The sequence below is a fragment of the Paroedura picta genome, chromosome 7, assembly GCF_049243985.1.
Source record: "Paroedura picta isolate Pp20150507F chromosome 7, Ppicta_v3.0, whole genome shotgun sequence".
In the NCBI taxonomy this organism is placed as follows: domain Eukaryota; kingdom Metazoa; phylum Chordata; class Lepidosauria; order Squamata; family Gekkonidae; genus Paroedura; species Paroedura picta.
In genome coordinates this window covers 103,489,001-103,514,832 of record NC_135375.1, presented here as the reverse complement: position 1 = coordinate 103,514,832, position 25,832 = coordinate 103,489,001, and the positions used below count along the sequence as shown (strand labels likewise).

Below are 25,832 nucleotides of genomic sequence, written 5' to 3'. Positions count from 1 at the left end.
CCTGGTATTTTTATAACTACATCATACTTCAGAAACTCCATGGTGCACCTCCATGTTCCTCTGTACATGTCTATATACCTGTGGCCTGGAACAAAGGCAAAGAATGATGGCTCCACAGGCTGCCCCCTGACATGGGGCCCCACCATGCGCTGCAGACTAGACCTTCCATCAGGGGGTGAGGCCTGATCATCTCACAGAGGGTGGCTCATTAACTGCCTGCCTCGGTCCTGAAAGTGCCTCTCCGGATCCCTAGGGTGACTCTCCGGCTGCCCAGCTGCAGCGGCTCCGACGGGATCCCCTACCGGTCCATCCCCGAGTGGCTGGAGTCCATCCGCATGAAGCGGTACATCCTCAACTTCCGCACGGCCGGCCTGAACACCATGGAGTCCGTCCTGGAGCTCACCGCCGAGTAAGTGCAGGCACTGTTTTGTGGGGAAGGAAATGGTGGTGGAAGAGGAAACCCAAAGTCCCAACAGCCCCAGGGCTGCTCAGCAGGCCTGCGTGTGGCCGTCTGCATGCGCACCGCCGCCGCCACCCCTCCTCTCCGTGCCATGACGGTAGCCACCTCGGGCTGCAGTGATTGCCAAGGCGACCAAACTGAGCCGAAGCACACACCCCTGTAATTCCTTTTCATAGAGGTTCTGTTTTAGGTTTTAGAAGTATAATAGTTTTTACATGACCTTTGTCAACGATACACATTTTGCTTCTTGATCAACCTGGAGCACTTGAGCAGCTTTCTTCTCTAAGTACAAGGCTGAATAATATTTTTTCGCAGTGGTCCCCAACCCCCAGTCCAGGGACCTGGGCCTATCCGTGGATCAGTCAGTACTGGGCCGCAGCTCCTCCTCGCCCTCCTCCCCGGCTGCTGCCTCGGGGGCTGCCCTGCCACTCTGCTGCCGGCTCACCTTTGGTGCTCTCCAGAGGCCGCCATGGCTTGGGCTCCCCCTAGGCGTGGCACTGCGCAGCTGCTGCTGGCAGCATCCCCCAGTGGGTGGTGGAAAGTCAGGGGCACCAGTGGGAAAGCAAGTGGAGCAGGGGCACAGGCAGCGGCAATGTCACTCGGCAAAAGACTATTCCCCCCCCCCCGGGCCTCAGTAAAATTGTCAAACATTGACCAGTCCCCAGTGATAAAAAGGTTGGGGACCACTGTTTTACCGTTTTCACATATCTGAGTTTAATCTCCCGTCACTGAATTGGAGGTGTTTAATGTAGGCATTCCCTTTTATTTAAAAAAAGAAAAAGAAATCTGAAGTCCATCCTAGTAGCTCTCTTCCCCCTCCCTTCCTGTTATTCCCCACCCCAATTTTACTCCCTTTGCTTCTCTGCAGGGACCTGAAGCAAATGGGGGTGACTCTTCCCGGCCACCAGAAGAGGATCCTGTGCAGCATCCAGGGCTTCAAGGATTAAGCGGTCCCTTGGCACTAAGCTGTCCCTGGGCAGGTGCCCACTGCACCGGCCTTGGAGTCACACCCAGGGGGAGGAGAAGAGGGAAGGGATGAGCCCCCAACCAACCTCGAACCAAGTTCTCCATCACCCCGGGAGGACTGGCCTTGGCCTCCTGAACTGACCCGCAGGCCCTTTGGCCTCTGTGGCACTGCAGCGGTCTCTCAAAAAGGTGCACGGGGTGGGGCTCGAGCTGCCCCGGGGAAGGACCCCCCCCCCCAGTGAACACTCAGGGATGCTCTCAAGCCAGAAAGCAGGGCCACTCCACGGCACCGTTTTGCCTTCATTCCCTGCCTTTCCGATTCTCTTCCTCCGTACCCCGGCCGCCCTTCATTTCCACGTTTCCAGAACCTGCCGCGGCACCCTCGCCCGACTCATTTCATCTCCAGCACGGAAATAATGGTGGCTCCGTGGCTGAGGAGGCCGAAGCCGCCCTGCCAGGACAAACACGTCTCCCCCTCAAGGAGTCTTCTGGGAACAGGCGTGGGAAGGACTGTCCGGTGGTGTTTGTGGGGCTCAGGGTGGGGAGGGACACCCCTCAGCGCTGACGGCAAGAGACGGACGGGAAGGGCTGCCCTCTTGGCTCAGTCGCCCTGGCTTAGAGGAGCAAAACGCTTCCCTCGCCTCAGCAGGCCTTGCTTCTTGTCGGTTCCTCTCCCCTGGACTCTTGCCCCAGAAGGGGAGGCGGCCATGTTTACAGCGGGGCAGCACCGGCTCCGGGGAGCTCGGCTCCCTCACGTTGAGGGTATTTAAAATGCCAGGGAAGAGGAGGAGGCCAGCCTCCGAAAGCATCTCTTGTTGTATATAGACGGTTTTGTAAATAAATGCGACGTGTCTGTGTCGAAGACGCAGGAGACCGTCTCCTTTGAGACAAAGCCTCCCGTGGCTGTTTCCGTTCCTTTTGCGCCAAACCCAGAATAACGTACTGAAAGGCGGGAGCATGAACCCCAGATGCATAATTGCCAGTGGTGGCATGCTTTTTTTTGGGGGGGGGGGGGGTAATCTCATTTCAGAGGCAGAGCTTTACTTTGTAGGCTGGAGGGGAGCCACTAGCTGCCCTCAGGAGAAATACAAATTAGCTAAAAGAACCGGAACATTCGGGCATCTGGTCCGGAAAGAAAGTAGCGAGGGGCAGTTTAAAACAAAAATCCAGGATAGGAGCCAAAGATGGCCTCCAAGTTCAGAGCGTTTTGTTGTTTTTCAAACAGGGGTTTCGCAACCATTTTAGAAAGTGGGCAGAACCAGGTGGAGTTTCTTCCTTCTGGTTGGCCAATTGGAGAACCAAGATGCAAGGAGGGAATGGAACAGGACAGAAGCAGCCTGGTTAGGGATGGGAGCCGGGGGCGAGATTCCATGAAACAGCACTCCTCCCCTGAGGAGAGCAAGCAGGAGGAAGGAGGGCTCTCAGAGATGTGCTGGTGGCAGTGGAAATGTTGACTTGTAGTGATCCTCAGTGTGGTTTTCAAGGTGAGACATATTCAGGGGTGATTTGGCATTACCTGCCCCTGTGCAGCAACCTGGGTATTCCACAGAAGGTCCCCCATTCGAATACTGAACCAAGCCAGCGTGGTATAGTGGTTAACAAGTGGTGGATTCTGATCTGCCAAACCTTGGCTAGTCACAGTTCTCCTAAGAGCTGTTCTCACAGAGATCTCTTACAGCTCTCTTAACCACACCTACCTCACAGGGTGTCTGGTGCAGGGAGAGGAAGGGAAGGGTGTTTGCAAGCTGCTTTGGGAATCCTTCAGGTAGTGAAAAGCAGGGTATAAAAACCCGGCTCTTCTCAGCTTTCAAGAGCTGATGGGATTGGGCTAGTCTGACCCATCCAAGGCATGGGGAGGTGGGGCGGATATAAACAGGCATTATTTTGGAGACATCCACATTTTTATGTACCAGGAGTAATAATATCGGTACTTCTTGGTCCTATTCTCAAAGACATTATTCTTTCCAGGGTCATCAACCTGCATAAGGGACTGCCGAACACCCTTAAGCTCAGGAACATTTGCCCTAGCCCTGAGGAAGGATGTAGGCGATCCTTTCCCAAGCGGGAACAGACAGCTGTGGAATATCACAGCCCACTTTGTATCTGGAGTCTGCCTACATAAGCGGGCCGGACTCCCTCCCTCCCGCTTGTGACAGGGATGGAAAGAATCCTCAAGGATCCCGGCTCCTATCACCACTTTACGCCTGCACAGCAATGATACCACATGGCCGGTTTTTGCCTGTGTCCTCCCTCAATGCAAGAAGGGCTCACAGGGAAGGCACACCCCGAGAATGACCGGCAGAACACCTGCAGCAGGTTCACAGAGTCCTGAATCTCCTCTCGCAGGACTCTGTTTATAAATAAGCCCAACAGGGGACAGTCCCCACCCCACCCACAAAACACCTTTTAGTTTATTTCAACACAAAACCACCCGTCCCCAAAAGGTCCATTATATAAGATGCAAGCGTAGGCAGGTAGAAGTGTAGGTATACATACAAGCCTGATAGGCTGGGGTGGGGGTGGGAATGGAGCGTTGTCATTAAATTAGGAAGACCACAAGACCATGGCCGTATCCAGCCCTTGGGCCACTGGAGGACTTGGGTCTTTGTCGGGCCATGACCAAACAGAGTCCTGCGAGAAGAGTTAGTGAATGCAGGTACATCCTTGCTTGTGTGCTGAATGAACCCGACGGGCCAGTAGCCCTCCTATCATAGCCCTCCAATCAATTCCTGGTGTCTTCTATTAAAAAGCATTAGGTCGTAGGTGAGATGAAAGACTTCTGCTGTGGATTCTGCAGAGCTACGGACGGTCTGACTAGAGAATGCCGCTCCCGATGCTCGGCTGGTCTGATTCAGCTTCAGGCGACCTAAGGCATCTTATGGGAGCTGCCACCGGCCATTTCAACTGGGGAGGGCGGAGTTTGCCCCAAGGAGTGGCTTTGGGGGAATGCTTCTCCGTGTTGTTGCTGCTGCTGGCCACTTGCTTTCCTCCCACCTACACCTCTTGCCTGGCAAGAAGGCCTGGCCCACAGCTTTGGCAATCAACCCCTACCCAGAAAGTACTTCTCTGATTTGGAAGACTTTGAGCATTCTTGGTCACTGTTTTGCTACAGATCAAATTGGCAGGAAATATACTCGGCTGCAAAATCCAATGCCCCCAGGCCACTCAAAAAGGTTTCGTTATACCCTGCTTTTACCTACCAGAAGGAGCCCGAAAGCAGATTACAAAAACCTTTCCCTTCCTCTTCCCACTACAGACACCCTGGGAGGTAGGTGGGGCTGAGAGCTCGGAGAGAACCGCTCAGTAAAAACAGCTTTAAGGGAACTATAACTAACCCTCAGGTATCTACGGCTCGGAGGAGGGTAAGAACATGCAGGCTTTGGTGAGAAAAGTGGGGTTTTCCCGTGACCCCTTCAGTACATTCAAAAGAGACTTGCTTCAGTATTAACAGCTGTTGAACCAAATCAGTAAGTGGGAGCTTTATGGCAGATTCCGGATCTTTCCTGCAGGGTCGGCTCCAGAAAATTCTTTCCAAACGTGCATGCTTCAGAGATCAGGGAGCAGTGCTCCAGTGCTAACGGCTGCATCAAATCCAACCTGCCCCTTTCTGGATTAGAGAGGATTTGTTGCAAGCCTGGCGTTTTAGGCCTCCGTCCAGGACAAATGGTGAACAGTTACGATGCACAAAATGCACCAGGGACCTCAGATAACCCACCACCACCACTACCTCCCCCATCTGCAAAACCTCCCCTTGAGAACAGACCAGATCCTTTGTCTAGATGACTTTTTAAGTAGCTTCCAAACTGAAGCCTCCAACCTCAAAGCAACGGGTCACAAGCTACCCAAAAGGAATCCTGGGAAAGGCTCCTGCAGAAAGGGAACAAAAACCCATCCAGGTGGTCTTTTGGGCCTGGGGGGAAAGCCACAGGGTGAGCATCACGCAAGCACACCTCGCCCCCAACCTTGCAGAGCCCTGCTGTTGTGCAATGCAGACCAGCAAGCTCCACGCTCTCCCCCTACGAGGCCGGCAAAAAAAAGGAGAGAGATCAAAAGGGCCAGAGAACAAAACAGACCTTGGCCGGAACAAACACCTGAAGAACTGAGCAAATATTTGCTGCCCTCCTAGATTCCGGGCCATAGCTCTTGGCCATATCCTCAAGTGTGTGCAGAAGGAGGGGCAGCTTCGGGTGGGCCTGGTGAACATTGATGCCTGGTCGCGCCCGGGGCCCAGCTGGCAACAGCAGTCCCAAATGCCAACCCTCCGGAAGGCTGATTCGGCCCACCCTCTTGAGATTTCACCCAGGGACTTAAAACACAGCCGTTTTTAAGATGAAAGGAAGACTGTTGGCAAGTTAACTAGGTGCTGCCACCCCAATTTAAACATCAGGAAGTTCTGTCCATCTAAACATCAGCAAGTTCCTGACAGTTAGAGCAGTTTCTCAGTGGAACAGGCTTCTTCGGGAGGTGGTGGGTTCTCCAACTTTGTAAAATTTTCAACAGAGGCTGGAGAGCCATCTGACGGAGAAGCTGATTCTGTGAAGACTCAACGTGATGGCAGGTTACAGTGGATGAGTGATAGATTTGTGAGTGTCCTGCATAGTGCAGGGGGTTGGACTAGATCAGTGACCACCGGGCCACGGCTCCCTCTCCCCGCCCCCCGTACAGTAAGAAACTTCCCAGGCCGCAAGCAAATCAGCCACCAAAGCGGCCGAAGAGGGAGAGAGGGAAGCAGGGCCGCCGGCACAAACGCGCATGTGTTTCTGCCATACGCAGCTGCAAACTCGCATGTGTGGCAGTTGCGTGCACGTGTGGCAGTTGCATGCATGCACATTTGCAGCCGCATATGGCACAAATGCGCATGCATAGACCTGCCACGCATGCACAAAATTGTCACGCATGCGCATTTGCGGCCGTGCATGGTGCAAACGTGCATGCGCGGCCGCCGTATCGCCCCCCCCCCCCACGCCAGTCCACAATCTTAGAAAGGTTGCAGACCACTGGACTAGATGACCCACGAGGTCCTTCCAACTCTATTATTGTATAATTCTTTCTATGATTCTATGATTCAATCCAAGGCTTCCTACGCTTGTGCCATACAGGGATGCTGACCAACTCTACGCCCGATAATGCAACATAACTAGTGCTAAAACTGAAGAACGGGGGTGGCACTGGGATCCTGAAGGGCCCGTATTTGGATCAGAGGAAAAGGGCAAAAAAGAAAAAAAGGTGGTTTCTCTACCCTAGAGATTCCTGACTGGGGTTACGCAACAGCTCCCCAGGGGCTCTGCAGCCTTTCCCAGAAGTTCAGATGGCCGCTGATATCACCAGACGTCCCTGGACCCTACACCAAAGCAGGCTAGCCCTATCTGACTAGCTGACTCAGCTGACTGCCAGTGGCAAAGGGGCGAGGAATCCAGCGTGGTTCTCCAGATTAGAGGCTGCTACTTTTAACCATTACACCACGTTGGCTCTCATAATTCTGCATCACCTCTGACAAGAAACCACCCAGGGAGCTGGAAGATACTAGCAGAGACTAACAAATGGAAATCCTTCTCCAATTTTTTTTAAAGCTCACAAACCCCTGCTTATGTTTTCCTCTGCCCTTGATGCCCCTTGCCATCCAAACGACATTCCCCTAAGATCAGCTCTGCACTCCCACCCCATAGATCTCCGGGGTGAGTGGTGCCACCCACTTCTTCAAAGCTCACACCACCAGATTTTCTACCTTGTAACACAGCAGGGGAAAGGGGGAGGGGGGGGCTGTTCCAGCAAACAGCCTCTGAGGAGACCCTAAACTACATTAAGACCCACCTGGGTCAGCCTTGAGGCCAGGAGATGGAGCTAAGCCAGCTGGGTTTTCAAATCCTACACAATGAGGTTGTTTTGTTAGGAATAACCGGGGTCCCTGCAACATTTTTGAACAGGAAGCGCCGTGGGGAAAAGCGTGTGCAGCAACAGGGGAAAGCAAACACAGCACAGACGACTGCTGAAGAACAAGCTATTTCACTGCAGCCAAAGGGATTATCCTAATCAAACTCCGATTGGTTTGGGAAGGAGGGCGTTTGGCTCCGCAGTGCTCCAACTCCTTCGGGGTGCAAAAACCAGGCACACGGCACAGAACCAAGGAACAGAACCAGGCACACGGGAGGCTGTTTTAAGAACAGATGGCTGCCAAGCTGTACGGCACTGATCACAGACACACCACAGAGAGGCCAAAAGTTACGATGCAGGGGGGGGGGAAACCCAAACCTCATAAAGTTTATTCGATGCAGAGAGCGGCCGGGACGGTACAATATCCGAGACGCTTGGCGGCCCGGGGGCTCGAGTTCGGCTTGGTGAGCGGCACCCGGAGAGAGCTCCGAAGAACTGCCACGCGCGACCGGGGCGGCTGCGGTCCCTCCCCGGAGGATGACGTCTTTCCCGACCCGCTTCAGAGCTGTTATGGGCGCCGTGTAAACGGAGGAGTTCTTTGGATTTCCAACTGGGCCGGAGCCAAAAACATCACCAAGGATTTTTTTAAAAACGGGAGGAGTAGAAAAGGGGGGTGGGGGTGGGGGTAGAAGTGGTCCATCAAACTTGGGCCCAAGAGCGTTTTCCTCCCAGGCAGGAATGGAAAGGGTTAGGCCGGCCGGCTGACGGGCTTTTGGCTGCCCCCCCCTTGCAGAGCAAACCTGACGGGATCATGAGCAAAAGGAAACAGACCGGCTAATGTGAAGCGGAGCGTTCCAAACCGGGATGCAGGAGGAAAAGCAGAGTCTCTGCTCAAGGGGCACAGGCTGGAGAAGGACGACAGGGCTTGGAGCAAGGCCAGCCACTATGTCGCTTTGCTCAGCATCGAGAAGAATGTACTGCGCCCAAAGGGGAGGAGAAGGGGGATTAAGGAAGACACCATCTTGAAAGGGCAAGATTATTCTTAAAAAGGGGGAGAGGGGGCGGGGAAGGCCCTGAGCAGGAAGGAAGAGACCTTAGGGTTGGATCTGTTCTGCTAGCGGAAGGGCGTGCTTCCGGTGAAAGGGGGTTCGGACAGACTTTTTCCCTGCCGGAAGGAACAACGCTGCTAGGAGAACCGACCCCACCCCAACCCCCCAAGATTTAACCCATCGCCAAAAATCTACGTAGAAATGCACGACGATTTGGACAGAGGACAGGAGGGTGGGGGGGAGTCACAGAGAGATCTCAGGCCCATTGGTTCTGGGGGAAGGGGGCACCCCGTGATCCGAGGCCCTCAGGCGGCTGCTTTGACACGTGTGGTGTGGCACTTCCTGCACAGCACGTGGCCGTCCAGGGGGAAGCAGCCGTTGTCGTCCGCTTCAATGGAGAGGGGCTTCCCGCAATCCTGGAAGGGACAAGAAGAGAGAGAGGGGGGGGGGGAATCAGGAACACCGAGAAGCTGACGACACCGAGGCGGAATGGAGAAGCAGTGCTGGGGAGTGCCGCCAAGTCACGCCACTCAGGGTAGCCCTTGAAGGTTTGCACAACCCATGGAGGTGGCTGGCCAGTGCCTGACTCTGCACGTGACCCTGGACTTGCTCAGTGGTCTCCCCCTTTGAGTTCCAAATCAGCCTCTCTCAACCCCTGAAACCTTCTTCAGGCTCTGAGGAACCCCAGAAGTGGAGCAATCAGGCAGAATGTGGTTGGGAAGCAGAGCCCTGCCGAGGCCCCTCCCCTTCCCACCCCCATCCAGGCCCATCAGTGCCCATTTTGGGAGAGGTGGGGAGGTTCAACATGACCATATATCATGGGTGGTCAAAACTGCGGCCTTCCAGATGTCCATGGACTACAATTCCCACGAGCCCCTGCCAGCGTTTGCTGGCAGGGGCTCATGGGAATTGAAGTCCATGGACATCTGGAGGGCCGCAGTTTTGACTACCCCTGCCATATATGGTCATATCGCCCAATAAATATTTAACAGATTTAAAAAATATATAAAATTCTCACCCATTTTGGAAACCCTGCTTGGGGCATTAAGAAACCCCAAGGCTTCTTGTACCAAATCCCAAGAAGAAAAAGAACAGTTGGCTTTTATACTCCACTTTTCACTACCTGAGGGAGTTTCAAATCAGCTTCCAATCACCTTCCCTTCCTCTCCCCACAATGATTACCCTATGAGGGAGGTGGGGCTGAGAGTGCTCTGAGAGGACTGACTATCCCAAGGTCCCCCAGCATGTCTCGTGTGTCCCAAAGTGGCTTCCTGTCCCCACAACATTTGGCTGAGAAAGCTCTGACAGAACTGCCTCAGGAGAACAGCTCTCACAGAACTGTGCCTAGCCCAAGGTCACCCAGCATGTGGAGGAGTTGGGAATTAAATCCAGCTCTCCAGATCAGAGACCGCCACGCTGAACCACGAGACCAAGCTTCACCAGATTGGCCCAGCCAGGTCAAAGAGGCATGCAAAACAGAACCGTTGTTTACCTCACATTTGTAGCACTTCATGTGGAAGTTCTTCTCTAGGGCCACCACTCGGACCGTCTCGTCCTTCCCTGGCTCTGGCATGATGGGCTCGGTGCATACGGAACAGCGTGGGGCGTACTTCCTGGAAGGGAAGAAGGGGAGGCTGAGAGAGGTGGGGCTTCCGACGGCGAACTTCGAGCCACAGGAGAGCTCAAGGGGATGTGGTGAGGGTTGCCCCCGGGACTGCCCCCCTACCTGTGGTAGTCGTCCACACAGTGGGGCTGGTTGGCTTTGTCCACAATGAAGGAGGCCCCCTCCAGGGGTTTGTGGCAGACCACACAGGTGAAGCACTGAGGGTGGTAGGAATTGCCAGTGGCCCGCAGCATCCGGTCCGTGATGGTCTGCTTGCACACGCAGCATTTCTCCAGGGTGCCCTGAAGGACAGGGGGAGAGAGGAAGACCAAGGGGTCCCCTGTCAGGCCTGCGGCCCAGGTCTTCAAGGGACACTGGAACCCGTCGACCTCTCCGTCTGCCCCTGACAAACTAGACCTCCACCCAGTGACAGAAACATTAGGGTGATCCTCCCTTTTCCTCTGTATGATAAAAGAAATCATTGAGGGCAATGTTAGCATTTTAATTTTATCAACTTTTATTAAGCCTCAATTCAGATAAATCTAGAGGTCTATTTTTGTGGTCAGACATGACTCGGTGCTTGCACAGGAGATACCTTTACCTTTTACTATTTTTGTACTTTTTAGGGTTTTAAATGTAATTTTACCTATCTTTTGATCCACCCTGGGTCTATAGCAGCCTTTCCTTTCCATCTCCGCCTCCATCTTTCTTTGTTTTTCTCTCTTCCTGTATTTCCTTCCCCCCCTTTCCCTCTTTCTCTATTTCTCTCTCGCTCTTTTTCCTCCCTCCCTTCCATTCTCCTCCCTTCCTGATCAGTTCTCCTTCTTTCTTGGAAATCAGTTTATTCTTATTTATTTGGTTATTTATATGCTCCCCGCTCCCAGAACCAACCGGCCCTGTTATTCCCGAAGGTCTCCAGGCCTCCACCTGGAAATTGGCAACCCAGCTGGCTGCATATGGAGGAGGAGGAGTCAGGAATCAAACCCAGATCTTGAGAATAGGGTCTGCTACTCTTTAACCCCTTCACCACACTGGATCTCAGGATCAAGCAGGGGGAGGGCCAGAACCCAGGAAGGTCACAGTGCAGGTGGGTGTGCTAGCACCCGCTGTATTCCTGGGTGCAACGGGCTTTGCCTCTAGTGCCAAATAAAACCATTTCAGCCCATTTCGGTGACCGCTTGCAAGTGGATTTTGCCATTTTCACACAGCAAAATCCAGTTACAAAGTGCACTGGAGGAGGAAGCAGAAGGAGGAGGGAGGAGCAGGAAGAAGAGGAAGAGGATGAAGGAAGAAGACAAAGAAGAGGAGGAAGAAAAGAAGGTGGAGGGAGAAAGAAGAGGAGAGCTGGATTTTTGTACCCTGCTTTTCGCTACCCAAAGGAGTCCCAAAGCAGCTTACAAACACTTTTCCTTTCCTCTCCCCCACAAGACACCCATGAGGTTGGTGGGGCTGAGAGAGCTCTAACAGAACTGCTCTCCAAGAACAGCTCTAAGAGAACTGTAAATTGCCCAAGATCACACTGCAGGCTTCCCAGGGAGGAGTAGGGAATCAAACCCAGCTCCCCTGATTCCACCACTCTTTAACCACTACCCCGCACTGGCTCTCACCACTGGAGAGTGTGTGAAAAGTGGCCACACTTACAGCATAGCATTCTTCGCAGAAGGGCTTCTCATCCACATTGTAGAACTGCTGCCCTTGCAGCTGCTTCTCACACTTGAAGCAGGTGAAACACTCCACATGGAACAGCCTGTCCAGGGCACGGACAGCCGGCTGCGTCCGCGACAGGGCCTTATTACAAAGGCCACACAGCTCTGCTGTTATGGGAAGAGAAGAGGGAAGTTTTAGAACATGGAGCTGCCAAGAGATGGTAACAACTTTTGCTCCTTAAGTCTTTCTCCTGCTCTTGCAGTCTCAGGACAGCTTACACAATAAAGGCAGCTTTTCTTGGCACAAGTGCAAAGTTATGGGGAAGGCAACGCCTGCTACCGTTCAATGTGTCAGACTGCATCCACACACGGTGGGATAACGCTTTTAGCAGTAATTTGGCAGGTGGATTTTCCAACATGGGCAAGACCATATCAGAGATAAATGACTGCTATTCCACATTGATCACTCAAGATCTGGCAACATGTGGACAGAGGCTCAAAGAAACCGGAAATTCTCTGGACAGAAATCCAATTACCTTCTCCCCCCTTCCCGCTGCACTTGCATACACATACCAGTTGTGGAAGCCTCGGCAAGAGGAGGGCGGTCCATGTCCTTCATCAACTTCTGCGTTAACATCTCCAGCTCTTCCACCTCTTTCATGGTCAGAGCAGAGTTCCCCCTGGGAGGATCTGACCCTTCGTTTGCAAAAGCGACAGGATTGCGCTGGACAAGAAACACAGAGATACCAGTGTCACTTGGACTTCTTCAGAGCAATTCCAGTGCACACTCCCCTCCTCCTGAGCCAAGATTCTGTGACATGTGAATTCAAGATTCCTGAATTTAAACTAGTCTAACCCTGCTGAGATCTTCTTCCACCCATGCCTGTCTCCAGCAAATTCCTTTCCATCTTAATCAAGCCTGTACACCTCTGGACCATGGCTAGGGAGAGATGTAAGCTCCTTACAAGGAGCAGCGCTCTTCCATGGTACAGCCTATTTCCCCTTTTAAGTGGAGGCACAGAGAGCGCGAATTTCGGCAGGAGGGCACATGGAACTCCCTCCGCCACCAAAGTGCTGGATGGCTTACCCATTTCCTAAACAAAAGGGCACATTTCCCTGCTCACTGTGCCAGAAAGAATATTTAACTTTGTCTTTTTTTGGAACCCAAGCATTTAAAAAATAAAACCACCTGCCTAGGAGGGTGCCCATGCAGGCCTGATTCTCACCCAGACTTTGAAAAAGAACAGAGCTAGGCAGCAAGGCAGACATGTAGATCTGGCAGCACAAATCCGCCTGACTCTCGGTCAATCTAAGACAGCACCAGCTACCCCGGCTGGAAGTCTTTAGGGCAGCCTATGAGCCGAGCTGTGGCCCCAGGCAAGACACAGCCAGCTGCCTAAGAGGACAGCAAGTTTAGGCTCTGCCACCATTGGTAAGAAGCTATAAGCTGCTGCCTTGACCAGAGACACGGTCTTGTTTCACTCGGGAGCAGCAGTGACAATGCTGCAGTCTCCAGGGGACTGGATAAGCAGACTCGTTTAAAGGCCTCCGAGAGGCATTCGGCCAGCCACAGAAACAGGACAGAAGCCAAGTGGCCCTCTCTAACCCAGCCTTTTTTTAACCCTTTGGACTTTGAGGAACCCCTGACACATTTCTTTCAGGCTTTGAGGAGCCCCAGAAGTGGTGGCATGCCCCTGCAGAGAAGTAGGTGCAGAAGTTAAGATGCAGGAGACAGCCAATCGATCTTTTGCCGTTTCCCCTATAGAGAAAGAGACTAGGCCAGGAGGGCAACAGGGGAAGGGGCTCCAGGAAGCCTGACTGGGAATCCCTTTTTTGCCTAACTGCACAAGGGACAGAAACTTTTTGAAAAGAACTCGGAACGCACACAGAGTTTCCATATCTTCCTGGGCGGTGGGGCCAAAAGATACAAAGTCTCTATTCGAAAGCTCTTTTACTTCTCTTGTGCATCTGATAGAGAGCCTTGATTGTGAGCTGCAAAAGGCTTGCACAGACGGATTTGTGGCTGGGCAGTCTGGTAGTTTAAGTCCCTGACATTTCGCCAGTCGCTGTGGCCGGCAGCTTCAGAGGTAGGATGCGGCAAATGGAGCATCTCTCCGTGCCAAAGTGTGAGCTAGGCAAGTGCGCTTTGGATGGTTTTGGCAGAAAATAGCCCAACTCAGGCTATTTGGGCACAAAACGGTCCAAAATGCCAACTGCCATGGATTTGTACGGCCAAAACACAGCCGTCCAAATCAGTTGAAATGAGATTCGGATGTCTCCAAAATGTTTCAGCCATTAAAGTCAATGGCGCCATTGAAGTGAATGGGAATTTTCCTGTTTACGTCTTCTCGGAGGCCTGGGTGGGCAGGGGGGTCCAAAGCTTCAGGACTCTCTTCTCTAAAGAATCCCCATGTTTCAAGAAGATTGGACCAGAGGGTCCAATTCTAGGGGCACCCAAAGGGGCATCCTATTCTATGATAAGGAAAAAAGTTCTCTGCTTTTTTCTTAGCTCCATAAGATAGAATGGGGGTGGAAGGGGACACCATCCGCTGGCAGGGGTTCATGGTAATTGTAGTCCATGGACATCTGGAGATCCAGTTTGGCCACCTCTGGCTCAGAGGGAATACTGCCCCCAACCTCTTTTCTCAACATCGTATTTTGTAGGTGCTGAAGAAGAAGAACTGGTTTTCTTGTGCCCCACCTTTCACTACCCAAAGGAATCCCAAAGCGGCTCACAAACACTTTCCCCCCCCTCCCACCACACACCCTGGGGCTGAGGGAGATCTAAGAGAAGTGCTCTGCAAGCTCTGAGAGAACTGTGATGGGCCCAAGGTCACCCAGCCAGCTACATGCGCATGAGTGAGGAATCATACCCGATTCTCCTGAACTCTTAGGGTTGTGTGATTCGGCAACCGAACCGGCTGTTCGCACCTGATGCTGCCAGCGCTGTGCCATAGGGGTGGATGGGAGGCGCGGGCGGCAGCATGTGCACACATGCAGGCGCGGAGCTCTTCGTCTGCATGTGTGCGTTGACCGGCGCACTGGGGCCCATGCCTCCTCTCCCACGCCCTGCGGAGCGGCGCGAACGGACGTTTCGGCTGCCGAATCGCACAACAACCCTACTCTTAACCCTGATGCCAAGCTGGCTCTCTGTAGCCAAGCTAGCTTTATTTCAGCACACTAAGCTTCCCCCCACCCCCCAAAAAACGGCGCCCCTCACCGTATCTCGCGGGGCAGGCGGCTGTGCAGCAGGACGCGGCTTCTCCTGGACCACGGGTCTTTCCCGCTGCTGTACGTAAGTGAACGTGTGCGGCAGTGGCTTTGTGGTCGGGCTGGGACCCGACGGGGCTGGCGAGCGAGACTGAGAAGAGGCTGGAGCTGCAGGCCTGGGGAAACTGGAAGGAGCTGGCTTAGGAACAAATTTCGGGGCGGCGGCAGCAGAAGGGGGCGGAGTGTACTTGGGGGCCGACAGCGCCGGAGGAGGAGGAGGAGCAGCTGGTGGTGGCGCGGGGAGCTGTGCTGACGGGGAGTCTCTCCGCTGCTTCGAAGTCACCCAGGGAGGAGGAGGCGGCGGGGATGCCTCCCCCTGTGGCTTGGGCAGGTGGTTCCCGCTGGGACTCGAGACCGCATTGGAAGGAAAAGAAACGGGAGCGGGAACCTCTTTCGGCGGCGGCACCGCATTGCCTGAGAAGGTTTTCCGCCCAGCAGCGACACCTCCGGTGGCCGCAGAGCCAGGAGACACCTGCTGAATGGAGACAAGGCTCATCAGTTGCCGGAAAAGGAAAACGGGCCGCTGACAAGTCATCCCGTTCCAGAAGGCACCGATCCAAGTTCCCCTTGGTGTGGAAAGGAAGAACAGAAGGGGGGAAAGGAGACCGGCGATGGAACACACGCTGCTTACCGATGTCAGCTTTACCCCGTTCCTGACATGTAACAAGATCCTCCTTTCCCCCGGGGAGGGCCAATACAGATGTCCCGGCTCCCAGGGCTTAAACCCGGAATTGCCAATGCCAATACTGCTTCAATGTTGACGCTCTTAAACTAATTTTTTATGAACTGTTTCCACTGCATTACTGATCTTGTCTTTTATACGACGGACACCGCCCTGAGCTGGCTGGCTGGGAGGGCCGTCTATAAATTAAATAAACAATAACAATGCTGCATGGTGTGGAAGCGCAGCCCAGGGTGGTTGGAACATCTGTAAAGGCCCTCTTGAGAAAACCAGGCTACAAGGTGTAGTCCCAAAGGAGCAAAGGCTGACCCTGTCCTCTCTTCTCTCAGACCCCCAAGATCTGGAGCCAAGTCCCCACCGTCCAACGGCACACCACCGCAGAATGCAAGAGGAAGCTCGTAGGACCAAATGCGACTCCCCACTGCAAACCGTTCTCTGCACATAGAGATCAAAGGTGGTAACGAGACGGGTTCTCACCCAGCCTCTCCCCCCAACAGAAGATTTCCTTTGCCTATGCGCAGGGATGCGTGTGCCTGCGAGGAGGAGGAGCCAGGCCACGGAAGGGCCGCCCCATTAGCGCAGCTCACCCGGGGTTTGAAGGGATCGTTCTTCTCCATTTCGTCCAGCATTGAGGACAAAGAGTCAATCTCCAAGTCAATGCTGCTCGTCTGGCCACGGGTTTGCCCCTTCCATCGCGGGGGGAGAAAGGAAGTCGACAGGTTAGAGGTCATTCCGAGCCCGCAGGCGCCCACAAAAGATGGCCCCAAAGGCTTGGCGGCGGGACGGCTGAGCATTGCACAAGAGCAAGGCAAAGTTTGAGAGGCTGCAAAGGGCTGGCCAGGCCACGGAAAGCAAAAAGGGTTGCGCTGTGCCACTTCCTTAAGCACCTCGGCTTCCGCTGGAACGCAACGGTCTTGGACTCGTGCAAGCAGGATGTGTGTAATGTGAGCAGCTCTGGCAGAAAACTGCAGCAGGAGCTCTTTATTTGACCCCAACTTTCTCCCCAAGTGGCCTTGCACAAAGGCCAGAAACTGCAAAGGGCTGGTCAGGCCAGGAACAGCGAGGGAAAATTGCATTGGACAGCAAGGAAAGGTTGAACTGCGCTATTTATTTTTATTTATTATTATACTGGATTTAAAGCCCGTTGTACTTGTAAATACAACACGCGCTAGAAAGGGTGGATGGGAGGAGAGAGTTGTGTGAATGAAGAAGACAGATCTGCAAGGAGGGAGAAAAGAAGGGAAGAATGCCGAGGGGGTGGAAGGCAGGTAAGGAAGTGGGCCAGAGGTGGCCAAGTTAAAGAGTTAATGGAGAAGAGAGGAAGGAAGGTAGCAGCAGATGGGAGAGGAGTGAGGTCACAAAAGAAAAAGATAAGGGTTTCAGAAGGCTCCTTGCCCCTGGCCAGCACTGACAGCGGCACGGCCTTTCCCCCCCCCCCCGAGTCCCCCTCTCTCCCGGCTGCAGCGTGGCCTTCCCACCGGCCTTTTCGAGGCCCCGGGTGTGCAGCTGGGCCTGGTGGGAAGGCCTCCTTTCCCCCCCCTCCCCTCCGGCCTTCCCCCCCCCAGGCCCTGATGCATACCCGGGGCCTTTTTGAGGCCATGGGTGTGCTTCTGGGCCCTGGGGGGGAAGTCCTCCCTTTGTACTCATCCTGTCGCACCTGGCTGGAACTCTGTCCTGTCCTAGTGAGGGCCCAATTGGAACAGCCCTGCCCACTCCCCGCCCACTTAACCTTTAACCAATTATTTATACCCCTCCCCGAGCGATTTAAAGATTAGATTAGATGGGATTTATATTCTGCTCTATCTTTGAGAACTCAGGGCAGATTTCCTTAAGCATCTCAGCCCTGCCGGGATACAACTGCTTCTAACTCTTACAAGCTGAATGTGTCCCTGCAAGCAAGTCTAGCGGAAACGGGTCAATATCCCCTCTCTTTCTCCCCGAAGTGGCTGATGCCCTTCTCCTCTCCTCTGCCTTCCCCCATGCAGCAATGCAGTGAGGTAGGTTAAGTGGAAGGTGTGCGACTTGCTCCAGACCCCCCAGAGAGCTTCCATGGCAGAGCAGGTGGGATTTGAACTCTGGTCTCCCAGGAACTAGGCTGCCACTTTAGCTGCTACAAGACATCGGCTACATACAGTTGACATTAATCCCAGGGTGGGCCTCCACGGTACGCAGCGCCTCCCCAAAAACTGTTGAAGCAAGCTTATACACCTGGTATCTAGCTAAGGTTTGCTTGCTTTATAGATCCCCTCCAAGATGCACAAGCCATGAGAGAAATCACATTTGGGGGTGGGGAGCAAGGGAAGCAGCTGATTCCCTAGCTTGTGGCTCTTTAAGGCAGGAGGGGAAGGGCTGTGGATCACCTCCCAAGCTCCCGCAGACCCCCTCCCATGGACCCCTGGTTGGGAATCCCTCCCCCAGGAAAACAGAGGATAGGCAGACGACAACTGTATGCACATGTGCGCACACACACACTCTCTCTCTCTACTTCTCTTGGGACTGCTTCAGTCTTGCTTCATAGCACGGATCGTGACCCAACCTGGAAAGGCCACAGAAGTCTTAACAGGCAAAGCATCAATGGAGTGAGGAGGCAGCCTGAAGCCAGGCCTGTTCCAATGCCCCCTACCCCTGACTCTCCGGGGCAGAGACTCACCTGCGGGGCGGGCAGCCCACTCAGAGACACAGGCTCCTCCTCGACCACAGGAGGGGGAGGAGATGGGAAGACGTCCTCCGGAGCTGGGGGAAACGGCTCCATAAACGGGGGTGGCGGAGGAGGGAAAGCGCTGTTGTTGGAGAGGAGCATGTCTTCCCCAGGCGGGGGCGGCGGCGGCAGTGGGAAATCTGCAGAGAACAGAAACGGTGCTCCGTTAAGGTTCGTGCCATGCATCATGTTTCAATAACTTTTGCCGTGGCCAGAGATCTCTGTTCCAATACCCGCTACCCCTGACTCTCCAGGGCAGAGACTCAGTTAGAGATCTTGTGGCACTCAGGACACAGTGGCAGGGGGACTGGCGCAACCAGCACATCAGGGACTGCTTTGAAGTGGCCACATGCTCTGTCTTCAAAGCCAAATGTCTCTAGAGCAGGGGTGGCCGAATGGTGGCTCTCCAGATTTCTGTGGACTGCAATTCCCATAAGCCCCTGACAGTATGCTGCAGGGGCTCATGGGAACTGTAGTCCACAGGCATGTGGAGAGCCACCGTTTGGCCACCCCGCTCTAGACTTACTCTGCACCAGCACCCAAGACTAGCACTGCCTCAGTAGGCCAAGATCTCCTTGGCACATAATGTAGAACGACATGGCTCCTCCCACACTGCCCCCCACATAGATGGAGCATTTCACAACATGGCTGCGCAAATTATACATGCACAGGAAGGCACATCCCTTATGCCAAACCAAAATGCCAAATGCCCCTCAAAGAGCCCTACGCTCCGCCACCACCAACCGGCTAATGGTCCCTGGCCCTAAAGAAGCCCGCCTGGCCTCGACCAGGGACAGAGCCTTCTCTCTCCTGGCCCCCACCTGGTGGAATAAGCTCCTGGAGGAGATCAGGGCACTGATGGAGCTAAAACAGTGCCGCAGGGCCTGCAAAGGGGAGCTCTTCCGCCAGGCATTTGGTTGAGACCAGGCACAGCCAACAACATCTGCAGGGCCCCTGCTCCCTCCCTCCCCCCCAGAAATCCCCCCTAGAAATCCATCAATGTGCTCAGCTCCTGGACCCGTTTGCACTGTTACAATTATCAGTTAGTAGTATTAATGTTACGGCTATTTATATATTATGGATTGCTTCTTGTCCTGTTTATGTAAACCGCCCTGAGCCTGCAGGGAGGGCGGCATATAAATATATAATAAAAATTTTAAAAACCACACCATGCGATCTCGAACAGTCACCAACTCTTCCCAGATCTCTCACGTGCCTTTCCTGCAATGCGGAGCACCTACTCCGTTCAGTTTAGACCAGGGTCCCCAACGTGGTCCCTGTGGGCAGCATGGGACCTCCTGACACCCACCCCATGTTTTTAGAAAGTGGGCATGGCCAAGGGAAGCTTTCGCCCAACAAGGCTTCTGATTGGCTATGCAAATTTTTAGAATGTTGCTTTCGCAGCGGCGGCCAAGATGACAAGCCGAACTTTGCTTGAGTGGCGGCCGCTGAACCAAGGCAGCCATTTTGGGGCTGGCTCCGGCTCCTGTGGGAATGCCTTATAGGTCAAGGCCAAATGCGCATGTGTCCAAACCGCAAAAATTGGAAGGCCTTGGCAATTTCTGTTCAGAACGACTGCATGGCGAAGTCACAACCTGACACTCCCCCACACACATTGTGTAGACCAGGGGTAGTCAAACTGCGGCCCTCCAGATGTCCGTGGACTACAATTCCCAGGAGCCCCTGCCAGCTGGCAGGGGCTCCTGGGAATTGTAGTCCACGGACATCTGGAGGGCCGCAGTTTGACTACCCCTGGTGTAGACAGTCAGCAGATAGAAGAACCACATCCCAAATCAAATTAAGGCCAGCAACCAGGTTAGGCTAATTGGGGCTTCACTAGTACTGCCCAGCCGTGTCATTAGCTGTGCAGCCCTTGCCTGGAAGGCTTTTCTGAAGCAAAGGGGTGGGTGACTCCTTGGAGCCCAGGGAGCCACTCACTTGACGGATCGGCCCCCCACGACGGAACACGTATGGCCCCGTCCGGGTATCATCGCGGAGGGGTGGGGAAACAGCCCTCCCTGTCAGGGGCTGGCGTTGAGATGGCAGCCAGAGATTTCAGGCAGAAGCAGCACCCCCCCATCTCCTGAGAGACTCTTAGGGGGTTTTCGAGCTGCCTTTGTAGTCCGTTTCGGTAACTGCCCAAAGAAATGACATTAGACATCACCTTCCATTCCAACCAAACACGGCTGCTGGCTCTAGTGCCCACACCGGCTGCTTCTCAGACCAAACAGAAGTTAACAGGGCTGTTTCTCCAAGGAGTAACTTTCGGACTTCCGAGTGGTACGTGCTCCAGGAGGAGAGGAATAGTGTGAGAACACCAGGTGGTATTTGGGTGGGGGGGGGGGGAGCACTTAACAGTGGCATCGCTCAGCACCTGTCAAATGGGGGTTCCTAAAAATATCCCCTGCTCAGCAGAAGAGGATCACCACCCACTACGTGAATGCACTTGCAAAGCCTGGCCCTGTTACAACCACTGTTGTTCTTGCACAATCATGCCTTCTATAAGACATCCATTTTTCCTCAGAGATGTTGTATTGTGGTGACGGATGGTGTAGCTATTTAGTTATTGGGCATGGGTTATATCTGGCCATTCCCAACTTCACAAGCATGTTGGAGCTGGCCATCCACAATGTGATCACGCTTTAAACCAGAACAGGGTTATGAGTATGAGACCTAGCCCCAAGACTGGACCAGGGATAAGGAACATGAGAACTCGGGCCAGCACAGTTCTCTCAGAGCTCTTTCAGCCTCACCTCCCTCACAGGGTGGCTGTTGCAGGGAGAGGAAGGGAAGGGAATTGTAAGCCCCTCTGAGAAGAAGAAGAGTTGGTTCTTATATGCTGCTTTTCTCTACCCGAAGGAGGCTCAAAGCGGCTTACAATCACCTTCCCTTTCCTCTCCCCACAACAGACACCCTGTGGGGTAGGTGAGGCTGAGAGAGCCCTGATATTCCTGCTCGGTCAGAACAGCTTTATCAGTGCCGTGGCGAGCCCAAGATCACCCAGCTGGTTGCATGTGGGGGAGCGCAGAATCGAACCCGGCATACCAGATTAGAAGTCCGCACTCCTAACCACTACACCAAACTGGGCCTTTGGGTAGCGACTCCTTTGGATAGAGAAAAGGGCGAGTATAAAAACCAACCCTTCTTCTCAACTAGATTGTCAGCCTTCAGTGAAGCCTGGAATCTCCCAGAATGACCCCTGAACCTTCTAGAGAAAATGGCTGCCTAGGAGGGTGGAATCTGGGGCGTTGTATCCCACTGAGGTCCCTCCCATCCCTCCCCAGGCTCCATCTCCAAACCGCCACCAATTCCCCAGAGGTCGAGGAGAAAATGCCACAGGAGGTCAGCAAATTAGACCTTGGGGGGCTGCCCCTTCAGTCAGTGGTCCCCAACCTTTTTATCACCGGGGACTGGTCAACGTTTGACAATTTTACTGAGGCTCGCTGGGGGGTAGTCTTTTCCTAAGGGACGTTGCCACCGCCTGAGCCCCTGCTCCACTTGCTTTCCCGCCGGCGCCCCTGACTTCCCGCCGCCCACTGGGGGGCGCCGCCAGCAGCAGCTGCACAGTGCCAGGCCGAGGGGGAACCCCAGCCATGGTGGCCGCTGGAGAGCACCAAAGGTGAGCCAGCAGCAGAGTGGCAGGGCAGCCCCCGAGGCAGCAGCTGGAGAGGAGGATGAGGAGGAGCCGTGGCCCGATCCCAACTGATCCACGGACCGGTACCGGTCCACAGACCAGAGGTTGGGGACTGCTGCCTTAAGTAGCCAGCGAGCCCTGACCAACTCTCGCTGCCCTGGCCGGCATGATGGATATGGAGTTAGACTAGCCTCCCTTTCCTCATGCCCGTTTCTAGGATGTCTCTCTACGGCAAGGGTGGCCAAACTGTGGCTCTCCAGGTCTCCACAGACTACAATTACCATGGGCCCCAGCCAGCATGGCACTAGCAGGGGCTCATGGCAACTGTAGTCCATAGATATCCAAAGAGCCACAGTGTGGCCACCCCAGCTCTATCGTGAGCCGCCCTTACAGCTTTGACTTGCACATCTCCTTTGCCCCCAAATATTTGTAACCGGACTCCAAAACACGAGCTCACTTAAGCCTTCTGCTTGGGACATCTCAAGCTATCGTTTTGGCTTTCGCTGCGACCATCTGGCGCACACCGCGTATTCACGTGAGTTATCCTGGCTCCGTCTGTGGTACACCCGGCGGTTGATACACAGCGTTCCTCTAGTCTGCCTGTGTGGGCTGATCTAGGAAGGCTTTGTTCTACTTTCAGGGTCGGCTGAAAGCCTGTTTCATTGATCGGATGTCCGAGCGGCCTGAATTGTTACAGCCGGGCAGGGATGCCAGAGCCCTGACAAAGCCCTATCGGTACACCCCACCCCAGGCCTGGGCCCTCTCCCCGCAACCTCTGCTGTCACTCTGCCAGTGTTTAGTCCAGAGAAGGTAGATGGGAAGTTGCATCTCTCCATCCCCCTGCTGCCGCCGCCGCCAAATGCGTCAAACAGGAAAAAATCAGGACTCTGATAAGCCAGGATTTTTGTGAAAAACAACAACAGCAACACAGGCCAGAAGTTTTTATTGGAACACGGATTGAAGGGACTGGTGCTGGCGATGTCAAGGGCATATGATCCCACACAAGCAGAGATCCCACACAGGGAATCTGAACCCTTGCCCACACACCCCAGTGGCCAAGCCCCTCTCTTATGTATCACAAAGCCCCCCAGCTTTGCCCTGGGAAAACTCTAGTGATTTTGGGGGTGGGGCCAGGGAGGGGTGGCTTGGGGTAGGGAAAGATAGGACCTCAATAGTGCATGATTCCTAGGATTGCTAGGTTGGGAATTACCTGGAGACTTTGGAGGTGGAGCTAGGGGTGGGTGGGATTTGGGGCAGGGAAGGACCTCAGGGGAGTCTACTGCTAGGGAGACCCTCCACCAAAGCAGCCATTTCCTCCAGGAGAATTGGTCTCTTTAGCCTGGAGGTGAGCTAGAATTCCAAGGGATCTCCAGGTCCCACCTGGGGATTGGCTTCCTTAATATAACCCACCTTCGAAAGCAGGGGAACTGGTCTCTGTCACCTGGAGACCAGCTGCAATTCCAGATCTCCAGCTGCCACCAAGAGACTGACAAGCCCCAGTCACATATACATGAGTCGCCCCCCCCACCCCCCCAAGCCAACCCTCCATCAAACCAGATTTAGCCAGGAGACTGACTTAAGAAGTGGGGGAGGGATTCTTGAGGTTAGGATCTCTTGGTTCTCAAGGAGAAAGAGCCCCAAGGGGAGCCCTGAGCCCTCAAACTGCCTCCCCCACTGCAGAGGGAAGCCAGAGGAATAACCCACTTTGGTCTTTGGAACAACCTCTTCCTTGCAAGTGACCTCCCTTTGGACCTAGTGCTGAGGCCCCAGGAGAAGTCTGCAGACACTGCCCCGATCCAGGAGGGCCGGACTTCTGCACACATCCAGGCCGAGGGAAGCGATGACTACCCTTTCCCATTAGCTAGCTGAAGAGGAAGGGTGCAACCTCGACAACTTTCATCACTTCCCAGGCTCACCCAGGACTTAAGGGCACAGGGCTCCTCCTCCAGGGCCAGCTGCCAGCCCTTGCTGAGAAACCAGAAACCGATAGGCCCTGGAAGCTGGAAATCTTCAAAGTTTGTCCTGGCTGAGGATGCTTCTGGGGGGGGGGGGGGGGTTTGTCGCCTGCCAAGGAAACCTCAGAATGCTTTATGGAAGCATTAATATGGGGATAATTCCTACTTTGCAGAGGAGGAGAGGAAAACGGGTGATCTAGCTATTGGGAGCCAGGCTAGCCTCCCTCATTCTGCCTTCGTTTCCATCCTCCTTCCATCATGAATTTCTGAACACAGAAACAGAAAGCGGTGGCTAAATTCTAGGACAGGGGTGGGCAAACTGTTGCCTTCCAGATGTCCAGAGACTACAATTCCCATGAGGCTCATGGGAATTGTAGCCCATGGACATCTGGAGGGCCACAGTTTGCCCACCCCTGTTCTAGGATCTCCGTGGCATTTTAAAAATTAACCGCTATGAATATAGGATAAACTTAGCTCAACTTCTGTGCAGATCAGGCCTCCAAAACAGCCCTTCAAGTCCATGTGCTCTCATTTTAATAAGAGATATAGTGAATATTGCTCTCATGCACAAAATTCCAGGGGGGGCAGTATCTGAAAGAAAGTTGGTAACAACCAAGCAGCAGTCCTTCACTTGTTTTTAGTTCTCTTTTCTTCTTCCAGCAGTATGCAAAAAGGAATATGATTTGGGATGTTACTATTTTATCTAATGGCCAGATTGGGAAATTTCTGGAGGTTTAGGTATAGAGCACCAGAAGAGGAGAGATTGAGAAGAGAGCTCAGCTGGGGTGTGATGACATAAAGGCCCCTCTCCAAAGCTGTCATTTTCTCCAGGGAGAATCTCCCATCCTGATAGTAGCTATAATTCCAGGAGAACTCCAGGCCCCACCTGGAGAACCAGAGGAACTGACCTCTGCCGCCTGGAGGCACGTGCCGTTTCAGGAGCTCTTATAGAGGATGGCACAACTGGTAGCTGCCTAGAGTTCCTCTACTAGAAAAGTGGGGGTTAAAAAAATTAAGTACATTAATGCAGGGGTAGTCAACCTGTGGTCCTCCAGATGTTCATGGACTACAATTCCCAGGAGCCCCTGCCAGCAATGCTGGCAGGGGCTCCTGGGAATTGTAGTCCATGAACACCTGGAGGACCACAGGTTGACTACCCCTACATTAATGCGTCTCTAGAGATGTCTGAAGAGGATTTTTCAGGAAGCACACTCATTTCTCAGCCGTCGCCAACACAATGGCTTCAACCAGCACCTCTCACTTGCACCCCAGCACCAGTCTTTAGCAACGGAAGCCACAAACGTCACGGTGCATCTTTGAAGCCTCAAAGGAAGCAAGATGTTCTGGCTGCCAACTAACCCCTGGGGAAGAGCAGAGCTCCCAGAAATGCAGAAGTTGGTCATCGGTACCATAAACCACAACTGCTGATGTTTCTGCACAAGGCCAAGCAGAGACGAGCAGAACGCAGCATTCAAGCCGCTGCCGTACAGAACGATAAGGGAAGACACAAAGGAGGACGCATTATTCAGGGTCCCTTGGTCAGGGACGAGTAATGAAGGAGGAGAGCCATACTGGCAATGTGCTTTGTGCCTCCTAAGTCCTAAAAATAAAGGCATTTCAAGATGAGCGGCCACAAAGCCCAGTGAACAGAGAAAAGGCTGACTTTCCGCACAGTCTTTTATATGTTTAGGAGTTGTTACTATGAAGAAACTCATTCGGATAGGGGTATTAGCTAGAGGCCTCCAGTCATTTGTGCAGTTACGTTTTTGTTGGGGTCCACTGAGGAAGCATTCATGAGCCCAAAGCAGGATTTACCAGTTTGGATGTGGAGTTTCCAGTGGCATTCCTACAGCTTAAGGTCTTTTGTAGTATCACCATGCTTTCTTTGGGCTTTCAGGCGCTTGGAGGAAGCTTTTCTCTAGATTCTACAAATTCTTATTTAGTTGTGTTATGTTCACACAGTGGATTTCCTTGCTTTTGTACAAGCCAGGGAGAGTC

General features: G+C 53.6%; 2 protein-coding genes across 7 annotated transcripts in view; one reads left to right on the top strand and one right to left on the bottom strand.

The window, feature by feature from the left end:
• The window catches only part of EPHA1 (EPH receptor A1), a 124,700-nt gene extending 122,382 nt beyond the window's left edge, over positions 1-2,318 (top strand). The window contains exons 17-18 of the mRNA XM_077345864.1: positions 254-409; positions 1,329-2,318. Of these exons, the coding sequence (XP_077201979.1) occupies positions 254-409; positions 1,329-1,407 (235 nt within the window). The 3' untranslated portion in view covers positions 1,408-2,318. The remainder of the gene's footprint in view (positions 1-253; positions 410-1,328) is intronic.
• A 5,327-nt stretch (positions 2,319-7,645) lies between these two features.
• Positions 7,646-25,832, bottom strand: part of ZYX (zyxin) — a 35,758-nt gene continuing 17,571 nt past the window's right edge. For 3 of the 6 annotated variants that reach the window (XM_077345859.1, XM_077345858.1, XM_077345860.1), the window contains exons 3-10: positions 18,198-18,385; positions 16,135-16,233; positions 14,816-15,340; positions 12,169-12,319; positions 11,591-11,763; positions 10,073-10,251; positions 9,839-9,959; positions 7,646-8,762 (exon numbers count right to left, since the gene is read on the bottom strand). In XM_077345859.1, the coding sequence (XP_077201974.1) occupies positions 8,652-8,762; positions 9,839-9,959; positions 10,073-10,251; positions 11,591-11,763; positions 12,169-12,319; positions 14,816-15,340; positions 16,135-16,233; positions 18,198-18,385 (1,547 nt within the window). In that variant the 3' untranslated portion in view covers positions 7,646-8,651. The remainder of the gene's footprint in view (positions 8,763-9,838; positions 9,960-10,072; positions 10,252-11,590; positions 11,764-12,168; positions 12,320-14,815; positions 15,341-16,134; positions 16,234-18,197; positions 18,386-25,832) is intronic. The other 3 variants (XM_077345861.1, XM_077345862.1, XM_077345863.1) reach the window with 3 other exon arrangements.